At 19.1% G+C, this 25,962-nt stretch overlaps 3 protein-coding genes across 10 annotated transcripts in view; 2 read left to right on the top strand and 1 right to left on the bottom strand.

Moving 5' to 3' along the window:
• The first annotated feature begins 445 nt into the window (after positions 1 to 445).
• LOC108003783 (FAD synthase) lies at positions 446 to 7,217 on the top strand. 5 transcript variants are annotated; one of them, XM_062080006.1, is made up of 8 exons: positions 526 to 683; positions 2,883 to 3,008; positions 3,226 to 3,550; positions 3,761 to 3,921; positions 4,200 to 4,449; positions 4,630 to 5,068; positions 5,240 to 5,381; positions 5,930 to 7,217. In XM_062080006.1, exons 4-8 carry the CDS (start codon positions 3,772 to 3,774, stop codon positions 6,353 to 6,355), a joined length of 1,407 nt encoding a protein of 468 aa, XP_061935990.1. In that variant the 5' UTR covers positions 526 to 683; positions 2,883 to 3,008; positions 3,226 to 3,550; positions 3,761 to 3,771; the 3' UTR covers positions 6,356 to 7,217. The 5 variants fall into 5 exon arrangements, 3 of the variants coding, with proteins under 3 accessions (XP_061935992.1, XP_061935990.1, XP_061935991.1); XM_062080008.1 differs by lacking the exons at positions 2,883 to 3,008; positions 3,226 to 3,550 and adding an exon at positions 1,487 to 1,694 and having other exon boundaries at positions 519 to 683; XM_062080007.1 differs by lacking the exons at positions 2,883 to 3,008; positions 3,226 to 3,550.
• Positions 7,218 to 7,547: 330 nt separating this feature from the next.
• Positions 7,548 to 10,143, top strand: LOC107999615 (opsin, ultraviolet-sensitive). Its single transcript, NM_001328482.1, has 5 exons — positions 7,548 to 7,771; positions 7,942 to 8,157; positions 8,503 to 8,884; positions 9,398 to 9,582; positions 10,035 to 10,143. Exons 1-5 carry the CDS (start codon positions 7,548 to 7,550, stop codon positions 10,141 to 10,143), a joined length of 1,116 nt encoding a protein of 371 aa, NP_001315411.1.
• A 1,421-nt stretch (positions 10,144 to 11,564) lies between these two features.
• Positions 11,565 to 25,962, bottom strand: part of LOC108003765 (potassium voltage-gated channel protein Shab) — a 68,522-nt gene continuing 54,124 nt past the window's right edge. For 2 of the 4 annotated variants that reach the window (XM_062080003.1, XM_062080004.1), the window contains 3 exons: positions 19,919 to 20,123; positions 17,760 to 18,128; positions 11,565 to 15,244 (listed from right to left, as the gene is read on the bottom strand). In XM_062080003.1, the coding sequence (XP_061935987.1) occupies positions 15,003 to 15,244; positions 17,760 to 18,128; positions 19,919 to 20,123 (816 nt within the window). In that variant the 3' untranslated portion in view covers positions 11,565 to 15,002. Of the gene's footprint in view, positions 15,245 to 17,759; positions 18,129 to 19,275; positions 21,213 to 25,962 lie in introns of those variants that run through there. The other 2 variants (XR_009831271.1, XM_062080005.1) reach the window with 2 other exon arrangements.

Genomic DNA, 25,962 nt, shown 5'->3' with positions numbered 1-25,962 from the left:
TGCAATTTTCAAGTATTTTTGAAAAAATAAAAATGTATTTTTCTTTAATTTTTTTTATGATATTTAAATAATAAATCAGCAAATTATTTTAGAATTTTTTAGAATTATATACGAAAGAGAATTATATTATATATAATTTTATAATATAATATATGGATAATAAAAATATAAAATTTACTAATTTATTATTTGTCCAAAATAAAAAATCAGTTAATTTATTATAAATATATAAATTATTATTATATATATTTATTTGAATTTAATTATTTAGAATTATTATAAAATTTTATGGAAACGAAATACACAAATCAATATTTCTTTTAATTTTGTATAATTTTAATTTTAATTTTTATCTAATTTTAATTTTAATTTTTATCTAATTTTCAAAGAAATATTGAAATGTAATTAATGCAAATGTTAAATAATTAAGTACTTAAGTGTGCATGTATTTTTATTAAATGAAATATTATTTTATTTATTATGCATTTTTATTTGAAATCAAAATTTTATTAATTTAAAAAATTATTAATAATTTATGTAAAAATATTTTTCATTTATATATTTTTACTCATAACTTGATTCACGTATTATGCAAATAAAACATGTAGCTGATAACCCTACTTAATCAATGGGATATCTTTATTAATTACAAAGTACATTAGTTCTGCAAAAAAAAACAAAAGGTAAATTTACATCTGTTTTTTATTCATTTATTTATTTATTTAAAGAATAAATTTGTTTTTTACATTTTTCAAATTATTATAAGAAATATGTGTATTTCAAAAACAAATTTCTTCTTTAGATCTATTACAATTGTTTAAGTTTATCAATATTTTTATATTCCATAGAATAATTAATAAATTTTCAAAAATATACAATTGTTGATCAATATTATAAATATTATAAATTTTTTATTTTTTTTTATTTTTATATTTGTCATTTTATAAATTTCAATAATTTTGTTTAGTATTAATAAATTATGAAATTTTAATTCATTGGAATTTCATTGCGAAATTATTTTTATAAATTATTTTTATTACAAATTATTTTTATAAAATATTTTATTATCCTAATTATTCGTATTATCTTAATTATGAAAAAAAAAATATTTATATTTTTGCTGAATTATATATATAACGAATATTATATAATATATGTATATATAATATGTGTAATATAAAAAGAAATATGTGTGATGAATGAATGAAGCATCCACATATTTTAATAAAGTAATTATTATTATCGTTTATTAATTATTATTGTTTAATAATTAATAAAATAATAATTATTATAATATAAGAATAATCATTTATATGTGAATATTTTATGTAAAATAAAATATAATGTAATATTGAAAATCTTTAATTTATATTTTATTGATATTATTTTAAATTTATATTTAAATTTTTGGTAAAATAAATTATATTAAAAATATATAATCTATATATTTATCAAATTAAATGAGATAATTAGAAATTCTTTGTAGGGCATCATATTAAGGGATTATATAATTTCATAGATGATTGTACGTGATTATTTAAGTACATTAATCAAGCGATACGTTTGGACTCAATATCATTTGTATACTAAAATGACTTCTTTGCTGGTTCCTCCGGAATCAGTACGAGGAATGACATGTTTGGATCGCGCTGCATTCATAACTACTGTTGAATTACCATTTTTAAAAGTTCATGGTATAAAACTAACAAATATAATACCTGTAGTAAAAAAATATTTGTTTAAAATAAAAAATTTTAAACCAATTCAGAGTATAGATAATGAAACTATTATATATTTGAATCCACTATTAATACAAAGTTTTGAAGATTTTGTAGAAGATGAAAAAAAGCAATTACTAGAAATGAATAATCAATTTGGGACAACAAAAATAATTTTAAAATATGACAACTGGCAATCTTATGATATATTAAGAGCTATTTTACCTAAGGAAATTGAAGTTCCAACCTCGTATAGCATAATTGGTCATATTGTGCATTTAAATCTACGTGATATACATTTACCATATAAAACTATTATTGGTCAAGTTTATCTTGATACAATTCCAAATGTTCGAACAGTTTTGAACAAAATAAATATTATTCATACAACTTTTAGAAATTTCACTTTAGAAATCCTTGCAGGTGATAAAAATACCATTGCAACAGTAAAAGAAAATGGTTGTATATATGAGTTAGATTTTTCTCAAGTTTATTGGAATCCTCGCTTAAGTACAGAACATAAAAATTTAATAACATTTATGAAACCTAATGATGTTTTATATGATGTATTTGCTGGAGTTGGACCATTTGCTATTCCTGCTGCTTGTAAAGGAATTAAAGTATTTGCAAATGATTTAAATCCTGAATCTTATAAATGGTTACAAAAAAATATCATCATTAATAAAGTTAAAAGAAATATTCAATGTTTTAATATGGATGGTAGAGATTTTTTAAAAACTATTTTTAAAACTGATATTTTAAATAGGCGAGCTATTAATCAAAGTGGTATAGAACATATAATAATGAATTTGCCAGCACTTGCAATTGAATTTTTAGATGTATTTTTTGATTCTTTTAATGAAAATGAAATTAAACAAATTTGTTATCAACCACCAATTATTCATTTATACTGTTTTGTAAAAACAAATAAAGGAGAAAATGCTTGTAAATTGGCACAATTATTAATAGAAGAAAAGCTTGGCTGTACATTAACATCTAATTCCTTACTTGATTTACATTATGTCAGAAATGTTTCTTCAAATAAAGAAATGATTCGTATATCATTTTTATTGGCCAAAAATATATTAATGGGCGAGGAGCCAGCAATGAAGAAATTAAAAATGGAAAATAATTTTGATATATATGTAAGTAATAATATTACAGAAAATAATGGGAAAAAACAAGAAATTACAAAAGAAACAAATGAACAAAAATGTGTTTAAAGTAGCAACAGTTCGTAGTGTTAAATTAAAGGCAAAAGCGCAAAAAGTGATGATTAATTTAAAAAAAGTAAGTGAATTTTTTAAGACAATATAAATTACAAAAATAAAATATATTTAAATATTAATGATGAACATGAATTTATATACTTCATGAATAAATATATTTAGATTTTAATAATATGTGTAATAAGACAATAGAATATAATAAATAAAATATAATAATATTTTATAATAATAATTATAATAATAATATTAATATATGCAATTTTTCTTCATTTTAATAGTTGGACTTGAAAAAAAATAAAACAATTAAGAAAAATACAGATAAAACAGTGCAAATTGATCAACAGTTTCAAGAATTACGAAGAGAAGTAAATAAATCTAAATTAAAAATAAAAACTGATGCAAAACAAAACAAAAAAAAGAAGATGGAAAATATAGCACTAGTACAAACTGATATAACAACTTCTTTAGTTGACAAAATGCAAATTTGATCAATATTTTTAGTTTAGTGTTTGAAACTTAAAATAATTATTTTGTATTTAGTTAACAATATAATATTCATTTATTTTATACAATATATTAAAAATATTGTAAATATTATATTATGTAAGTTTTTAGTGAACAAATTTTTTATCAAATAAATGTAATTAAATACATAAATTTAATGGGTTTGTTTCTTATCACCTAATTATCTCTTTTTATCTGGACATAAATATATTAAGAAGCTTTATGATATCTTATTTGATTAATGATAATTTTAATTTTTTATAAATTTTAAATGAATTCATAAATATAAATGTATTTTAATCTGCACAGGAAAACCATTCATGATGGAAACTGTCTATACTGCTGGTTTAATTGTAATAGGAGATGAAATTCTACGTGGACAAATTATAGATACAAATACATCATACTTGGCAAAAAAATTACAAGCTTCTGGTATTAAACTTCGGAAAGTAACAGTGATTCTTGATATTGTGTGTATTACTTTTTTAAAAAATTTTTCATAATTGTGTATAAAATTATAATAAATTATATTTTATATATTATATTTTAATATTTATATAATTATATAAATATTAAATTTTATTAAATTTTTATATTTTTTATTTATTTTATTAAGAAAATAATATTTTATGCTATATTTTTCAAAATTTTATTAAAATATACAATTTTTAAGATATAAATATATTTTTATGTATGTTCTCATTGAAACCTAAATTCTCACTACATATAATGTAGCATTTTATGTTAGGTGGATGAAATTGCAAAAACTGTACTTGATTTCTCCAAAGAATATTCTATTGTATTTACATCTGGTGGTGTTGGACCTACACATGATGATGTAACATATGAAGCTATAGCTAAAGGTTTGGGATTAAAACTTGAACAACATGAAGAATTAGTTGATATCTACTTAAATCTTTTTCCTAATCACAAAAAAGAAATTCAACATCTTACTATTGTGCCAAGACCTTGTGAACTTATTTATGTATATTCACCAAGTGAGTAGTATTTTATTTAATAAAAAAAAATTTAATATAAAATTATTCTTAAAATTTTATGTTAAATATTTTAATATTATTAGTATATTATATTATTTATATTTGATTTGATATATTATATTGATTATTTATATGAATAAAAAATTTTTGCTGAAATTAATTATAAAAAATAATTTTCAGAAAAATATGCGATAGTAAAAGTAAAAAATATATACATATTACCAGGCTCACCAAAATATTTTGAGCTTTCTATTGATACAATTATACCTCAACTAAAAGGAAATATTCCTTTATATTTTGAACAAATAGATGTTAATTTAAATGAGTTATCAATAGTACAAATTTTAAATGAACATGTTAAGCTTTGGAAAGATAAAATTAATATTGGTAGTTATCCACAAATAATACCAGAGTGTTCTTTTACAAGAATTACATTAGAAGGAAAAAAAGAGGATGTTTTGGAAGCAAAAGCAAAATTTTTATATTCTTTACCAATTCAAAAAATTCGAAATTTAAAAGATGGATTTAGTTATTATCAAGCAGAAACAGTTCTTAAAGATGCTGAAAATGAAATACATATAAAATATGCAGTAGATATTTTGCAACAATGTTATAAAATGTAAGTATATTGAACTTATACAAAATATTTTATTATGAAATTATCTTCATTTAATATAAGAATAAATCTAAAATATTGTTATAATTCACTTTTTAGTGAATTATAAAACAAAACAAAATAGAAAAAAAAATATATTTTTGTTTTATTCTATAATATATATATTTTTAAAAGGTATAAACCAGAAGAAATTTTTATTAGTTTTAATGGTGGGAAAGATTGCACAGTAGTTTTACATTTAGCTGCCTGTATTACAAAATTACAAAATATCTCTTCATTATTATGCTTATATGTAGTAGCGGAACCATTTCCAGAAGTAAGTTTAAAAATAGTAAAGTTAAAAATTATTAAAATACATTTCTAATTTATTCATATAATTTGCATATTCAGAATGAATATCTACAACAAGCCATCTGAATAATTTATTTATTTTTTATAATAGAAAGAAAAGTATTAAATCAAACTTGCTTTGTTTTAGAGATATATTTAAGAAATATTTAATTTTAATAATTTTTTTGTAAATGAAAAGATATATAGAAAAAGTGTACAGAAGTGTAGTATATAGAATATATATATAGTGTATAGAAAAAGTGTATAAAAGTATTTAATATATTTAATATATTTTTAAATGACATGATATGGTTTTTTATTTCAATAGAATGTTTCAAAATAGTTTCATCTATGAAAAATTTATTGTCATTAAATTATATGTTCTTCAAAACCAAGAAAATTTGACATTTTTCTTTCTATTACAAGCGATTATTCAATAATCTGTTTTAAATTCTTCATCCTATATGACAAAGTATTTAATTTTTATTTTTATAGACATTTAATTAAAAAATTTTACTTATATGTATATTAAAGGTGGATTCGTTTGTGGAAAAAGCTGTTCAATACTACGATTTAGAACTAATAAAAAAAAATTGTCCTATGAGATTAGCATTATATTCATTATTAAATGAAAGGACAAATATAAAAGCAAGTCTTATGGGAATGAGAAAAGGTGATCCTGGTTCAGAAAATTTAGAAGCCTTTACTCCAACTGATCCAAATTGGCCAAACTTAATTCGTGTAAATCCTATTTTAAATTGGTCATATGATCAAGTATGGAAATTTTTATTGAAACATAATGTACCTTATTGTCCATTATATGATAAAGGATATACAAGTTTAGGAACAAAATCAACAACGATACCGAATCCACGATTACAGGATCCTAATAATTCATCACTATATTTTCCTGCATATACTTTAACTGATAAATCTACAGAGAGACAAGGCAGAATATAGCTATTAAAAACAAGTAAAAGTATTATATATATATATATATATATATGTATATGTATATAATATTATATATAATATTATATATATATTATGCACATTTTATGCAGATTGAAAACTTTTGCAAACTATTGCAAAAAAATACAAAGAATATTTTATTTTCTTTACTTTTTATTTTAATATAAAATGTTTTTTTTTATTAAAATTATAGAATTATTATAGAATTTATAGAATTTATAGAATTGTTATCGAATTATTATAAAATTAATATGTTCATGGAATATTTTTAGAGAATCGATTATTACAGAAAGAATACAATAAAGATAAAAATTGATATTAAAATATTATTATTAAATAGCAATTTAAATTTGTGTTTCTTTTTTTGTGTTAAATGAAAACAAAATGTAGACAGAATCTTATTTTATTTGCATCTTTTTTCATTTAATGCAAATTTCAATTACTTATAATTTAATAATAAATCATAACTTATATTTTTGTATATTAATTTTTGTGTTTGTTTGGTCCTTAGAATTGATTTTTTAAAGATATTTCATGAATATATTAATATTTTATATAGAATATATAATATATATCTTTTTAAAAATATTTCTTTAATTTTAAATTATATATTTAATATTTCTAATTATTTAACTGATTAATACAAGAAAATGTTTTTATGAAAATATTAATATTAATAAAAACTATAAGTAAATTAATTTAAAAATTTATTTGACAATAACTTTTATATTTCTGATAAAAATATATTTAAATATATATTATATAAGCAATATATAAATCTAGAGAATAATGGAAATAATTTTTAATTATAAAACTTTAATTATAAATAAATATATTATATCTAAATAAATATTTCTATATTTTTATTTATTTGGCTAATGTTTTAATAAATTAAAAACAAAATATGAAATAAATAATATATCAAATTCAAAGGAACATTCATTCTTGATTAAATCGAAATTTCTATGATTCTGAAAAAAATTCTGACTATTATCGTGATTAACTTTTATGACGTTGATGCACATTCTTGCTGACCTAGAATAACTAGAGGATGATCCCCGGCTGATCCTCATACGAAGCCAACAAAGCTAGTGGATTAAGGTTTCGTTGATTCGTAGAAGGAATGGTATAAAACAGCCAACTGTATCAAAGAGAGGGGCTGGCAGACGGAGTGATCGAGATGTCCAACGACAGTATTCATTGGGAAGCGAGATATTTACCTGCAGGACCACCACGTTTGCTGGGATGGAATGTTCCCGCTGAAGAATTAATTCATATACCGGAACATTGGCTAATCTATCCCGAGCCAAATCCTTCTCTTCATTATTTATTGGCCCTTTTATATATCCTTTTTACTTTTCTTGCTTTACTCGGAAATGGTTTAGTAATATGGATTTTTTGCGCGTAAGTTTTCTTTATTAAAATATTTATTATTTTAATATTATTTTTACTGCAATATTTCTTTTTATTGTTAATATATCATAAAATATTGAAATTTTATATTATTTTTATCATTATAAAAATATAAATTAAATTAATTCTTATCATATTTAATTTTTTGTTATTTTTCAAAGTGCTAAATCGTTAAGGACTCCTTCAAATATGTTTGTTGTGAATCTGGCAATTTGTGACTTCTTTATGATGATCAAAACACCTATTTTTATATACAATTCCTTTAATACTGGTTTTGCTTTGGGAAACTTAGGATGTCAAATATTTGCAGTTATTGGTTCTTTAACTGGAATCGGTGCTGCGATTACAAATGCAGCTATAGCATACGATAGATATAGGTATGAAATTTTATTTTATTTTTAAATAAGAAAAATTATATAAATAAATAAACTCATCGAAATAATTAATTTTATATCGTAAAAATTAATTATGTAACTTATTTCAAGATATTATTAAATATTAATAATATTATTAAACACGGATATGAGATAAATTGTTGAATTTATAAACTTCAAATTTTAATTTTTTAATTTTTATAAAAATTTGATAGATTTTATCTAGTGTATTTTATATAATATATATATTATATATTAATATGAAAAAGATTTTCTATAATTTTCATTTTATAATCTTCATAAAACTTGTCTTTATTTATAAAATAAGTTTAATATATTCTATTTCAGTACAATAGCAAGACCATTGGATGGCAAATTGTCGCGTGGACAAGTAATTTTATTTATCGTATTAATCTGGACTTATACTATACCATGGGCACTAATGCCTGTGATGGGAGTATGGGGACGTTTTGTACCAGAAGGCTTTCTTACCAGTTGTTCTTTCGATTATCTAACTGACACTAATGAAATACGAATTTTTGTTGCTACCATATTTACTTTCTCCTATTGCATTCCAATGATACTTATAATCTATTACTATAGTCAAATTGTCAGTCACGTCATAAATCATGAGAAAGCACTCCGAGAACAGGCAAAGAAAATGAATGTCGATAGTTTACGAAGTAATGCTAATACAAGTTCTCAAAGTGCTGAAATTCGTATAGCAAAGGTATTTATTATGTTTTCGATCAAATTATAATTATTATTTTTTTATTTTATCAATTATATCAATTTTTGTAACAATTTTATTAATATTAATATTAATTGAATATCGTTACTGTGATAATTTAATAAAACAATGCTTAAATATCAAGCTTTTTGTTTCAGATTTTTAATATTTTTATAAATAATGGAAATTCGAATCATATAATGTAATTATTTCATAATTGTAATTGATTTATAATATCAATATCAATATTAAATATATAAATATTTTATTATAATTAAAAAGACAATGCTCAATCTTGTACTTTAAAATGAGTTCTTTTTTATTTATCTTTTTTTATTTATTTTCTATTGCTATTAATCTTCTTGTTTAAAATATATATTATTATTTATATTTAATAAATCACCTATTTAGCTATTTTTAAAGAATTAACTATTTTTAAAGAACTGTAACAATTATTTATATTAATTATATTTTTTCAACATTTATCACTTATATTTTTGTGTTTGTTCAAAGGCTGCCATCACAATTTGCTTCTTATATGTTCTTTCATGGACTCCATATGGTGTGATGTCAATGATTGGTGCATTTGGTAATAAAGCACTTTTAACACCTGGTGTTACAATGATACCTGCATGTACATGTAAAGCTGTTGCTTGTTTGGATCCATATGTATATGCCATAAGTCATCCCAAATATAGGTAAATTTGTATAATCAATTGTAAAATGTTTTTGAGCATGTTAAGAATATATATTAAGAGGTTAAATTATTTCTAATATATTTCTATTATAATATTTATAATTTTTTTAAATAAAATTATAAAAATATATATATTATATCTTATATTATTATATATAAGATATATTAAGATATATGAATATATGTATATCTTTTAATAAGTATTATGTATATAATAAGTAGTATATAATAAGTATTATTATTTTTAATATATTCTTTTATTTAAATTTTTTTTTCATGTTTTTTAATATTTTTATTGATAGAATTTAACGAATAAATTTTGATCATAATTACTATTTTGATATTTTATTATTGTATTATATATAAGAATAAATTTCTAGAAATTTTTATTTATTTTTTTATATTCTATTTTATGAAAAAAATGAGATAAAATATAAGTAACTGTTTAAATAGATTAGAACTACAGAAACGATTACCATGGCTAGAATTACAAGAAAAACCAATATCTGATTCGACAAGCACTACAACTGAGACAGTAAATACACCACCGGCCTCAAGCTAAATTTTAATTGAAACTGTTTTCTGAGAACAAAGAATAAGATTGTGTTCGGCTTTTGTTCGATTATTTTATTTCCATTCCATTAAAAATGTGCAGTTCTTGTATAGTGAAAACAATAAAGCAATTTTCTGGCATTATGTACTTCTGTAATTTTCCTCAATGTAATTTGCATATACAATGTACATAAATATTATATAAATATTTACTATATATTTTACTATATATTTTTTCGCAAAAAAAAAAAAAATAAAAATAATAAACTAAAATAGTTTAATTTAATATTCATACCTTGTGATATATGTGAACATTAATTGGTGAACCAATATGATCATTAATTTTTTTCTCATTTTAGTCATTGCTAATCATTACATAGCTATTATATTATATTTTTTCTTTTATTTTTATGTTTTATTTCTTTGTTTTTATTTTTATATTATTGTTATATTTCATTATTTTATATGATATATTATTGTATGACTGTAATTAGTATATTGTAAAAAAGATTTTATGAAAATTATATAATAAGGCATATTCAAAAAAATATTTTATTTTTTAATAATAGAAAATCTAAAAAAAAATTTAATAATTTTTTTAGATGATAAATAATTTAAATGAAAAAAAATTTAATTTTTTATTTATTATAAATTGAAATTCAAATATATATTAATTAAATCAATATATTCATTAATTATAAGCAATATAAACAAGGAAATTAAAATGATGTTGCTTGTTAAGACATTATTTTTGATTAATTGACATTCATTAATTATATTTTTTTGAGATAGCTTGGCTAGAGCGCGATATAATCCTAACGTTAATCAATTTAGTTTGAGGAATTTTCCTTTAAGAGTATCACAACTGAGGATACTAAGCGCGATTTTATTATGTAATTATTATGTCCCATCAGAAAACGATCCTTTTATTGCAAAGGATTTCGAAGGACACGAATCCATCCAAAAAATAAAACAAGAGAAATTTAATTAATAAATCTAATCTAATCTAATCTTGTAGTAAACATTTCGGATAGGATAAATAGTTTTCTTTGTATTACGCATTATGTTTTGACCATCGGAAATGATTATTTATTGTTAGAAATATAATGAGAGATCCAGATTTCATATAGATATACTGCAATTGTAATATAATCTTATCACAATATTACAAACACATTTAGTAAGTAACATTTTATATAAACATTTACTTCAATCAAAAAATCATTTAACACATATATATGCACTTAATGAACTTCTATCCAACATTATCATAAATATCAATAATATACATTAATATATATATGTATTAATATTTTATTATTAATACATTAATAATATGTGAATGAATATATATTATTAATATATTCATATTATTAATGTATAAAGATATATATGTATAGGTAACAGTATGTAATTAATAAAATGCTGCAATGAAGAATCAAAATTGGCAAATTACAACTTTATTCATTTATTACATATTATAACTACAATTTTAAGCCTTAGAGATTCGAAAATAAAAAAAATTTATGTGGACAATAGAATAACTTATGCTTGTAATAGATTAATATTATAATAAAAAATTTTTTATATAACTACATTGCATAATTGAGAATTGCATTATATAATTATATGTATATTGTGTAATTAATATTTTTAATTTTTTTTTTAATCAAATAAACATTTTTGTGTCGAATTGTTTAAGGCGTATGAAAATTGTTATCGATATAAAAAAAATTCTTAAATTTTTGTATTAATTGAATTTTTATATAACTTATCGATTATTTGATAAAAAAGTGGGTAAAAAGTTATTTTACATTGTTCAGTTTTATATCAATTATCAAACCGTTACGCCTCGATTATCAGACTTATTCCATTAAATTAAGATTAATATGAAATATTTGAAACATGAAATTAATGAAAAAAATGTCTTTTTTTATATTGTTATATATGTATACTCAAAATTTATTGCGCAGTGATTTAAGTTTTTTTTAATACTATCTTAAATATTAGTAATTTAAAATTTATTTGATGCTTTTCTATGATATAGCTTTTTTTGTACTATGTCATCACTAATTTTTTTAAGACAGTTTGAATAATAAATAATAAATCATTTTTCCATATATCTTTCTAGGAACTTTCTACTTCCGACTATATTAATTCACAGAAGACATCGATTTAGTCAAAAATTCTAAACAATTATAACTAGAGATATAACTTTGAATAACAAATATAGAAAAAGATATTGGTAACTTTTAGAAAAATGAAAAATTTTTTAAAATTAATGATATTCTAATAAATAATAAATATATTCATATTTGATATAAAAAAATTATAATCAAAATTATTTATATTATTTTTTAAAAAAAGCTTTTATATTGAGAAATGCATTTAATATTAATTAAAAGTATAATAAAAAATATTCGGCGTGAGGCGTGAATTTTAAACCATTAGCATAACAAAAATCCCTAAATAGATGCATCTATGGGGAATATTAATCTTTTTTTTCTTCATTAATTTGCAATTATAATATATATTTTCCTATATCTATGATAACAATAGAAATGCCACTAGAGATATGTATTTTATTGACGTCTTGTTTAAAAATGTAGGAAAGAACATCTTCGTTTTGTTTGACAAATTACAGAAAAATTTAAATTACAGAGAGATCTTTTATGTGTGTCTTTCGATTAAAATAAAAAGAAACGATCACCATTTAAGGAAAAAAAGAGATGATCGAATTTTTTGAGCACGTATTGCAATTATATTTGCGCATTAAATCTTTTTATTATATATCATTTTTCTTTTTTTTTTTCGGTGAAAATAATAAATTAGCAATTATTTTGCCGTATTTAACGCGGTTGTGTAAAAGTTTCATGGAAAACATAATCGTTACCATTAGTAGACATCGGTACTTCATTGGATATAATATAGACAATACTTGCGTTTTGGTTATTTTCTATATGAGCATATTAACATGTTTTATCATTTTTTAATTTAATATCTATAACATTCAAGAAGTACACTTTTTTTCACTTTTAAAAATAATCGAACTAAATTCATGATCATGCATATAAGCGCTTTTAGTTTCATTGCGAATTTGCTACTTATATAAAATAATATAGAAAAAGATGATTAGGTAAATATAACACTTCAGAAGTGAAGTTTCGTATCTAAAATTAAATGAAAAAGAAACTTTTACATCAATTTTAATGTAAATAATTTATTAATTATTTTAGGATTCTAATAATTCTGTTTTGCATATTACTTTTCATGATATTATTGAACTTATATTTTTTATAATTATATAAAATTTAAATTATATAATTTATTTTAAACTATATAATACTAATAAGAAATATTAATAAGAAGTAATTTTGTAATTCTATTTTTTTTTAATAGATTAAGAGTTTTATGTTCTATATATTATTTAAAAAATTTTAGTTCATAAAATTTAAAAATAAATTCATTTATATACTACTATATACTGTTTTCTAGAATATAGTATACAACAATCAATAGAACAACTTGAAAAATATTTAATTTATAATATATTATATTATAATATATTATAAATATTTTTAATTTATAGTAATGAATTTATACATGTCTATAAATATAACATGTTTTAAATTAATTTATTTAAAATTTATTTAAATAAGTATAAATAAATAAAATAAATAAATAAAATTATAAATAAGTAATAAATAAATAAAAATTTATTTTAATATTTGAAATATAAATAAGAATAATATTATTTGTTTAAATTGTATTATTCTTATTTTTATTTATTTGTATTTTAAAAAATTAATTAAATAAAACAAAAATGAAAAGAATTAGAAATTTAAAAAGGGCAGTTCATCGAGTTTTTTCATAATCTACATTCCCCTTTCAAGTACTTATATATGTTTTGATTTCAACGAGGCATGTGTCATTTCGCGTGTCTAATATCTCCTTATAACAATATTATTATATCTAATTGTACATAAGACACTCAGCAGACAAACGAACACTTGTATAATTTCGAACAATATATTAGTAAAATTTATTCGAAAATTCATTTTAAAAACCCACAGATTTCTCAATTATTTTGTCTATTTTCATTATGTTATTTAATGCATATAATATTCGCGTGACACGCAAAGCTGTTCTAATTTAATGAAATTAGGCGAAAGAAGAAAATAAGAGACTTATATGATTATTTAGATTAGAATATATCTCATAAAATTCTTTTTTTTCAGCGAACAGGAAAAAGCATATTGCCTAAAAATTTGTTGTTGTATTTGCTATCATTATTATTATTATTAATTTTTATTATTATTAGAATTATTATTATTTATATTATTTTTGAATCTGTTTTTTTAAAACTTTGATTAACACTTGATAACATTCTTTAACACTTTTTATTATTTTATATATGTATTTTTATTATTTTATTTTTATGTACTATTATATTTTTCTTAATATTATATCTCAATTTTTTTTTTAAACATTATTTTTGTAATTCTTTCAAGCGTATGCATTCTTTATAATTTTTTTTCATTTTTTTTTCGAAAATATGTTTTTTGTGCATTAATCAATCTTTATTTTAATATTATCGAACGTATATCATTCTTCTTAAAAATTATCGTATATTCCCATATATATATATATATATATATTTACATGATAGATCGAATTGATGTATCAATATATCATTATACCCGAAATGTAAATGATTACAGAAAAAAAGAAATATTAATATATGATTGTAAAGTGTTTCGGGAATTAATTTCTAAAAAATATTAAAGTATGATCGCAGAGAGTTATGTATCTATATATATATATATATATATATACGCAATATAGATGCTATGTTAAAAGAATAATACGCTATGACGAGAAATGATGTTCTTGAGGAAGACAATTTGTATCGGTGCCTTTACAATTATGGCTATTCATCTTGATCTTTCGTTTATCCTCGATGTTTAATTTTTTTGCTTTATGAGCTCGTAATGAACATATTAACATTGTTTGACTGTCTTTCGAAAATTCCTCCATTTTTACTCGCGATTTCTTTCGTTCCTCTTTATTCTTATTCTCTGTTATTACTTCATCTTGCGTGTGCTTCTCTTCTAAAAATTTATTAAAAATTAAATTATTGAAATTAATGAAAACAATGATAAGTGTATTTATATTTTTAAAAAATGATAAGTGATAAATAAATTTAAAAATGACATAAAATCTTTCATTTCAAAATAAATTTAAAAATATAGGAAATATAAATAAAATCATTATATATGTATAATTGTATATTATATAAACTTATATATTAAAATTTTTAGGAATATATTTTTATTAGAAGTAAAATTTTTTAAAATTTAGAAAAATATTTAAAAGTTATGATTATATTATATATATATGTTGTATGTAATAATTTTTGAAATGCATAAAATTTTATGAAAAAGAGTACTGTAAATAATTAAATATTAAAATATTAAAGTTATACCAAATGTATAAATATTTAATTTATACACACGAATATAAAATATTTAAATATTTAAATATAAAAATTATTAAACAAATAATAAATAATTAATTTAAATCAATCAATTTTTTGAAAAAATATTACCTACAAGATAATATATTTATTATAAAAATTTGATTGCTAGCGAAATTTACTTAATAATTGATAGATTTTTCATAATATCTATTATGTTAAATTAGTTAGATTAAATTAGATTAAATTAATATTCTGTGAGACTTTGATTTAATATTTAAGATAAGTAATACTCAGATTTTGTAGAAGAAAAAGCACTATGCGAAATAGCGTTAAATCGGGTAATTTTTATACGTATATTTTATACGTATACATATGTACATATATACATATATGTAAAAATAAAAAGTTTATTCTGCAAAGGATTTGATTTCTCTTAACTACTTTTCATATTTTAATGAGAAATTCAAAATATCTTGCTTTCATATTTCTTTCAAAATTTGAAATAAATTTATAAGAAATTTATCAAATAATTATCAATCACTAAAGTTTTATCGAAAAAAAATCAATCGAGCCGAATAAGCATGATAAAATTGTCTCTAAATTAAATTGAACTTGATAATTATTAAAATATATATTTTATGAGAATTGTAAAATAGTAGAATATTATTTTTTTATAATTTTATATCGAGTAGAACGATAATATTTTTTATAATATAATTTGATAATAATTTTTTAATATTATATCATTATAATCAAATAAAATATTTGTTAATTTTCTTAATCATTAATAATAATGATAATCCATAAATAACATTTTATGGAATATTCCAAATTATATTGATAGTATGGATATTTCCACAATTAATAAATATTTTCATTACCAATGAATTATATGAATAACTGATAAAATACAAGATAAATTTTAAATAGAATCATTATAAAATCATTATATCGAATCGTATAATATTTAACGCTTTTTCAAAGTTCAATAAAAATTGCATTAATAGTAATATTATTACATTTTAAATAATTTTTTTTTTAAATTTTGTTAAATATTCATATATTATATTCATGTATATAAAAAAAATTAATATATTTTTCTATTCTACAAAAGTATTGTTAGAGTAAATTTTATAATAATAATAATATTTTTATTTTATTTATATAATTATAATATTATTCATATAATTTTTTAGAAATATTTAATGGAGAAAAATTTATTTATTCTAATTCTTATATTTGTAATAAATTCCTAAATTCCAAAAGTATATAAAAAAACAAAAGTAAATAAGTATTTATGTATTAAAGAAAGAACAAATACGTTATCTGAATATTATTTAGGTAAACAATTTAAACAATTTACAAAATTTATGTAAATTTAAATTTCAATAAATCTAGTACAAATTAGAAATTAGAAATTAATTTAGATTTTAAAAATATATGTTTTTAATGTATGTTTTCTCAATTTGTTAGAATTATAAATATTTAAATTTAACTTAGATACATAACATTATATGTCCTAAAGATGTTCAGTTTTTTTTTTCAACAATAAATGAAAATAGAATTTTAGAAAAGAATATATTTAAAGCCACGATGCCAATATTTTTTGATAAATTTTTGCACAATGATGAGGCTTGAAATATCGAAACTATAAAAAATAAAGATTTTTTTATATGTGATTTATCTTAAATCAATTAGATAAAAAATATTGAATATAACTAATGAATATTTTAATTCATTAAATATTAAAAAAAAAATAACAAATTTAAAATTAAAAATAATTAAAAAAAATAAAAATAAATCTATGCCAAATAAATTAATTTAAACAAAATATTATTTTTCAAATAATCTTAAAAAATAATTTTTAAATAATATTACTTTAAACTATTTTGAAATATTCAAGTCTGATATTATTAAATAGTATAATTAAAAAATCAACTTCTTAGTGGATTTTTTCAAGCGATTAACTATGATATTATTAACTATGATATTATTATTATAACTATGATTTTAAAGAATGAAAAGATATAAAAAGATATAAAAGATATTTATAATAGACAAATAAATTTATAAGACAATTTCTTGTAATTAATTTTTTAGTATTTACTTCAACGAACTATAAAAAGATTACAAAAAGAGCTAAATACCTTCGAGAACTTCGTTGAATATTGATCTCTTTATCTTTGAAACACAATTATTTTCTTCGCTTTGATTTATCTTCGACATTAATGGGGAAACAGATTGTTTCATCCTTGTCCCGTTTATATTGGTGAAAACATCACAGGTGCTCGTTTCATTTTCGCACATACTTATGGTCGAAGCATTATCCGTAATAAGTTTCTCAGTATCTGAATCTCCAATATTGTTATAATAATTATTGCTGCTTTCAGATTTCTTCAGAATTGACTTGGATACTCGGTGCCTATCTATGAAAGGCACACCCTCGCTATCTATCGAATCAATGGACAGGGAAAGTTTGCTCTCAGTGTTCGTTCCTGAAATTTGCCTTCGATGACCTGCATATACAGTAGACATTTCCAAGTATTGCGTTGACCCAGAATATAAAGAAAATCGATAAAAGGATAAATTGATAAATAGATATGACTTAAATATATATAATGTGTTTCAGCTATTGAACATATTATGGGTAGATATAAGAGTGATGTGTTTAATATAGATATATTTATATATATTAAAAAATATATACTTAGTAAAATAAAATAATACTTTTTTAAAAATATATTATATTTATTAATTATATTTAAATATTACATATTACATATTAAATATTACATTAAATAATTAAAATACTAAATATTATTTAAATAATTGGAAAATATTTAGAAAATAATTATTAATTTTATTTATTTAATGAAAGAAAAGAATTGGAATTTATTGTAATTTTTTAATTAAAAATTTTAAAAATTAAAAAATTAAAAATTTTAAATTAATTATTATTAAAATTATAATTATTATAATCTTTCATTGATTTTAGGAAGTTAAATATAATAATATATTATTTTAATATATTATTTGTTATTTATATTTGAATAAAAATTTGATTTTTTTTTAAATTATTTAATTATTTAAATATCGAATAAAATAATTTTTTTGTTTTATATATAAAAATTTTTTGAAATTATTTCTTAAATATTTTTTAATATTATAATATATGAAATATAAAAAATAATACTATGAAAAAAATTTCTTTAAAATTAATTACAATGATATAAATCATAAAATAACTTGATTTTATAGCTTATAATTTATATATTATTAGGTATTTTATTTATTGTTTTATTTAAAATATTAAAATATTAAATTAAAAAAAATGAATCATTAATATAACATGATTTTTTATTTTTATATTAAATATAATTATTTTTTGAATATTATCATTTTTTTTATATTAAATATAAAATAATTCCTAGATATAGATGTAGAATAATATATAATTTGGATGCAATGTTTTTTTAATATAAAACAAATAAAGATGACATATATTTTTATGTTTGATAAAAATATTACATATATATATTACATATATATTTATTTTAAATTAAAAGATTAAAAGTTTAAAACAAAAAAATTTTATTTCGAATATTTATTTAAATAGATATTAAATTATTATTAATAGATTTAAAAATATTAAAAAAATTATAAGGATTAGATATAAATTTATTGAAATTATTACAAATTAATTATGAAGAAATAAAATATACATATAATTAATTATAAATATATACATAAAAATAATAAAATGATATATATAAATTATACATATGATATATATTTAGTAGTTAATAAGTACAAATATTAGTTTTCAAGTACAAATATTAAATTGTTTAATTTTCTATTAATAAATTATATTAATAAATTATTTTATTTAAATTTTTTTTTTAAATTTTAAATTGTTTGAATGTAGTAATTTAATTTAAAATTTTTTTAATGAAATACAATAGAATAATAAAATAAATACTAATAAAAATTTGAAGTTAAAATAAAATATAAATTGTTTTATACACATATTATGTAATTATTTTATTTTTATATCTATATACAAATTACTATTTTTTCTTCTAATAATTAAATTTTGTTATTGATAATATAGTATCAATTACTAGATTAATCTCAATACATTCAATAAAAAAAACAAGAAAAATATTTTTTTAAAAAAACAAATGATACTTGTTATATTATATTATCAAGATATACCAATATAGCGAAAATGTGTAATCATATAAATTATATATTATACACATATCACTTTATAGTGACATATAAAATATATCACTATATTACTTACCCGTGTAATGTCTGGGTCCAATGTTAGAGCCAAATAAATGATGATTTATTATTCTTGTTGCCGAGGCTAGACTGTTATTGGTCGTAAATGGCTTGCCACCTCGTAATCCTCCATAATAATTGTTCTCCGTGGTCTCCTTTTTCGTGATATTACGAATCACGATGCTTTCCTGGTCGCTGATAAATTGCGCACGAGGTCTTATGCTCTGCAATCATCCGTGCCGGATAACTAATACATTATATAATGCAAACTAATTTATGTTAGTACGAACATATATACACACATTTTAATTTTTTCTTGATAAATATTTTGAAATGATCAATAATAAACAACCGAATTTTATGATGGTTAAAAAAAAATAAATAAAAAAATAATAAAATAAATACAAGAAAAATTGTTCTATGAATTCTTCTTTGATTCTGAATCGAAAAATTGAGATGATAAAAGTTGGATGAATAGATTTTCTTTTTCGTTTGGAGATATATTGGGAACGAATTTAATTTTATAATATTGAAATAATTTTTCAATTTATGTTTTCAGTTCATTGGAATTAATTGTATATGTATATATATATTTTTATTCATAACTTATTATCATTTCTTTAACAATATAAATAATTTATTTGAAATTATGATATATGTATATGATCAATATAGGATTGCAGGATATTATTTAATCTTAATTTAAAAATTAATGATATTATCAACAATTGAAGTTTCTTATTTCAATGTACTGAAAACTGTGAACACATTTCAGTCCTTTTTTAACACTTGTATGTATAATTTCAGCAGAATATCATTTTAAAATTCCGAAAGGATATTTTTATGATTTTTGAATATGCATAATATATACATTTAAGATAAAATCTGAATACAATATATTCAATTTAAAATTAAGTGCAATAAGTGCATTTAGTAGATACACGAAACAGAGTGCGAACACAAGCAAGTTAATCATCAACGAATGGAAGAGTGTTATTAAAGCATTTAAGTGATTCGAATGGCAAAATCAACGGCATAATATCGATATCATTCTTCGATTGATAGTGTATAGCAAGTTGATTACGCTGTAACTGTGACCTTTTTAATCGAGATAAACGATGCTTCTGGATTATCTGGCGGGCCAAACAATAATCTTTCTTTATATTGTTTTTTCTTTAAACACGATTAATTACGTGCAATATAATACGTATTTGTGTAGATTCTTTTGATAAATATCAGGGCATTCAGTATGTATGATCGCCCTCAGCAATTTTTCAACTGTGCTCCGTTTGCGTTCTTGATGATTCGTGAAACTGAAAAAAGCAGTGATGACACACTGTCAGAGCTCATGCAATAAATTTAGCCTTTTGATTATCATGGACAAATTACCAGTACTTACAGGGTATAGAGATAAGTTATTCATTCATGTATTTTTTGTTTAGAAATATATATATATATATAATATATAATATATATATATATATATATATATATATATATATATTGTTTTGAAGTTATTTCATTTTTAATGTATATGAACAAAAATTTATTGAAAAGTAGTTTGTCTTGATTTTTGAACTGCAAGTAACTTTATTAGTCTTCTATTTTAAGAAAATAATAATATTCATACATTTTTTTTTCTCAGTAAATAAAAAATGAAATAACTTCAGAGCGATATATCTTAACAAAGAAAGATCTTATTATGACAAATCAAATTTAATAAAATCAATTAAAATAAAAATCAAATTGATTTTATTAGCGAAGGATGATATGATGTAATTGACAATAAAAATTATTTTTTGTGGAATAATTGTGTGGATATAGCAAAAATCAATATTTTTTATCCATTTATTTTTTATTGTTTTTTATATGTGTATTTTGCATCCATTTTTCACATAAACGAATTAAATTTATTTCAAAATTGAATTTGAAAAAATATGTTAATTATAGTTGATTTTCTTTTAATTACTTTTTAGTATAAAAATACTTTCTAGTATACTACTTTCTACTTTCTAGACAATAAATAAAAAATACTTTATACTTATACTTGTATTAGTTACATATGTAAAATTTGAATAATTCGCAGTAGTCTTAAAAAATACTAAAAATTAAAATGTGCTATGATTTTGATCAGAAATTAATAGAGATTATATTTCGTATAATTAAACTTCTGAGGAGAAAAATTCTCATTTATATAAAAAAATTCTCAATAATATTAAATTTTTCGAATATTAAAATTTTCGCGTATTTAATTAATTTCTTTAAATCAATTATTTATATAAAATTGAAATTAATGATATATTAACGATATTGAAAATTTTTATTTGATTATTATTTTAATTATGTGGTAAAATAAAAATTTATACAAATTTATTACAAATATTACATATTTATTACATATTATGTTCATTGATAATAAAATTAAATTTTTATTCATTCGAATTAGATTTTTAATATTGAATTCTTATATTTAATAAGTCTTTAATTTTTTTTCAATATTCGTTTTTTATTTAAAAAGAAAATTATAATTCAAGATTATTAATGATAAATATAAAAATGAAAATCGAATATGGAATTCAAGAAATAATTATATACAAGATAAAGCAATAACTCCACTTTGAATATAATCTTAAATGTAATCTTATTTTAAAGATAGAAAAATTTATAATTATTTATATTAACGATCTTAATTTCTTAATTTTAATAAAGTTGAAATATGTTGATCAAAACAATATTATATTACAAATTATTCTAAACAACTTTTATCTATAGATACATGTTATTACAGTGTTTTAACAGACATGTTTTAATTTTTTTAATTTAAATAATTTTTAAATTTGTAACCATATATATCCAATCACATATAATTTTAATAAATGATAATTGAATTTCATCAATAATTTTTTTTTATTAAAAATTGATTTGATTAGAAAAATTCCTGACCGACAATATTATCACTGAAATAATTTTTTACATCATGTATTCGATTTGTAATAAAGTAATGATAATTTAAAAATTATTTCTAACTAATATATACTAATCGAATATGTTACTTATTGCGAGTTATCAAGTACATTATTGCTATGTTAATGATTATAGTTATTATTTTGTTTCAATCTTTTTTTTTTTCTATAGTGAGATATTTTGCAAATAATTACTATTTTATACTCATTGCATAATGCATACCTATCAACAAAAATCAATGAGACTTTTAAAAGTTTTAAATATGGAAGCTATAATATTGGAATTTAAATTGGAAAAATCTATTTAAGATGCGCTATGTCAATTCCAACCTATGCAAATCAATAGTTACAATTATATTAAGAATGTTAATTTTATATGAAACAACAGTGTTTTCGAAATCATGAAATGATGTTTTAATTATTTATTATTTATATTATTTCAATTGTCTGGAAAGAATTTTATATTTTTTGAAAATTATCAATCTATTTTTTTTGCCACATTATATAATGGAAAAAATAATAACTAAAAGATTTCTAGATATTTGAAGTCAACAATATAATATCATTATTTAAAATTTTATAACTCACCATTCCATTATTGATCACAATAATAAATATTAATAAAGTTAATAAATATACAAATTATTAACAATTTAATAAGCAAACAATATATTGTCTTAATATCGATTGATTATGAATATAATTATAATCTTATTAATTATATTATAATTTATATTATAAAATATATTATATATAATTTTTATTAACCTTATATAATTTGTAGAAAAAGAATATTAAAAGTCTTAGAAAAATTAGGCTTTCAAGGAAACATCTTAGTATCCATTCAAAATTTTTTAAAAATTGAAAACATTAGAATAAAAACTAATAATAATATATTATATGAGAAAATTGTTCAAAATGATATTCTTCAAGAATCAGTCTTACATGTCAGTCTTTTTTGTTATACTATTTTTAATTGTTATAAATGAAATTATATTTACAATATCTATTTCAGCTAAAGCTTGTTTACAGACGATTTTATATTATATATTACATAAAATTTATTTTATATTATATATATATTATATAAAGATAAAAATAAAAATGTTATACAGAATTTCTTTTAAAAATTATTAAATAAATTTCTGGTCACATTATATTTTCAAATTTTTCAAAAATAAAATCAAATATATTGTCTGTTCTGTAGATATTTCACCAAAAAAAAAGCTATCTTGGTAATTCGAATAAGTAGATTTTATTAAAAAATTAAACATTATTTTTGACAATATATTTTGTAGAATGCTCACATTATTATTATGATACATACAATTAAATATGAAAGTGATAGCAGCTAATACATGGAAAAATAAACAAGTTTACAAATAAATAAATTTTAATGAACACATATAAATCATTCTTTGTGATAAATTCAAATTCAGAATTATTATTTAAGGAAAGCTTTGAAAAAAAGAAATACAAAACTTATTTTAGTTTATTAAAAATATTAAATTATTTCACAAAATATTATAATATCTAATTTAATTTAAGTTATCGCTAACAATCTTAATGTTGACATTAAATAAAAAAAAAAATAATATAAATACTGATCGAAATATTATGTACTATTTTATTGTATTACTATTCTTATTGTATTTATATTTTTATTTATATATTGTATTTATAAACAAATACAAATAAGGTTATTTTGTATATGTTTTATATTTTGAGTTATATTTTTAGATTAAGTTGTTGAATTTCTATTTTAACAAAAATATAATTTTAATACAAGAAGAACAATTGCATTTTTTGATATAATGATATTTAATAATATATTATATGCTGTTATTTTTCCAATTTCTATTTCTATAACTTAATTTAATTCTAATCAACTTTCAATTTAAAACTAATTCAAACAAAGAATCAATTTAAAAAATATTTTTATGTATATCTCGGAAAGTAAAATATTAATATATAATGCATATATAAAATTTGATAAAATTTGTTTATGATGATTTTGGCAACATATTGCGTATCAAAATTGATAAGAAATCGTTAATATAAATAATTATAAAATATTATAAATATTTTATAATTATAAAATATATAATAATTATAAAATTATAAATATAAAATTTTTTTAAATAAAAATTGTACAATACAAAAAAAATCATATAGCAATAGTAATTTTTTTGTAGATTGAAAATTTTTAGAAATTTCAAAATCATTTTTATTTTTTTAAATTGCTTGCTATCCTTTTTTTATATTTTATACTATTTTATACTATTTCTTGACAGTATAGAAAATGTTTTAATGAGTTTAATAATATTTATTTCGAAATTATTTCATAATAAATATAAGATTAAATAATAAATCTTAATTTAATAATAATGTTCGAAATAGAATTTCTTTATATCTAATATTGAAATCATATAATATTGAAATCGTCGAATCGTCGAAACTTATTATCTCTTCTTATTATTATTTCCGAATTGATTGCAGTTATATATATAATATTTTAATTATTTTAAATAGAGAAGAAAATTCATTTAACAAAATTTTGATAAAAATTTTGATTTGAATGAAAGTTTGTATGTATGTATAATATGTTACATATGGAGCAATTTTTTTGTCGATGAAAAATCTCTTGATAAAATTAGATTAGATTAGAAGATGAAATTAAGCTTTAAAATTTTTAATAATTTTTAATAATTTTTTTCAATTTTTAATACAAATTTATCTGAGAATTTTTTTATAAAGATATGACATTATTTTTACATTAATATTAGAAATATCAGAATATTTTATTCTATATTATATTATTATTGTTTGTTATGTTTAAAAAAATAAAAAACGTTTATTAATCACTATTTTATTATTTAATGTTATTATTGATGAAGCAACAATTTACTAATAATAAATTTGCATAAAGAGTAAATACTATCTTACTGAAAAACGTATGATATATCATAGACTATAAATAATTCGATAGATTTCAAAAATAAAATAAGTAAAATATGAAAATTTCACGGATTGATTTTGATTAATTGATCTCTATTTTACTATTTTACTTTACACAAAACATACAACTGATTTTAATAGA

This window comes from Apis cerana, linkage group LG10, assembly GCF_029169275.1.
Source record: "Apis cerana isolate GH-2021 linkage group LG10, AcerK_1.0, whole genome shotgun sequence".
In the NCBI taxonomy this organism is placed as follows: domain Eukaryota; kingdom Metazoa; phylum Arthropoda; class Insecta; order Hymenoptera; family Apidae; genus Apis; species Apis cerana.
Note: the sequence above shows the minus strand (reverse complement) of the source record. Positions and strands in the feature narration are given on the sequence as shown.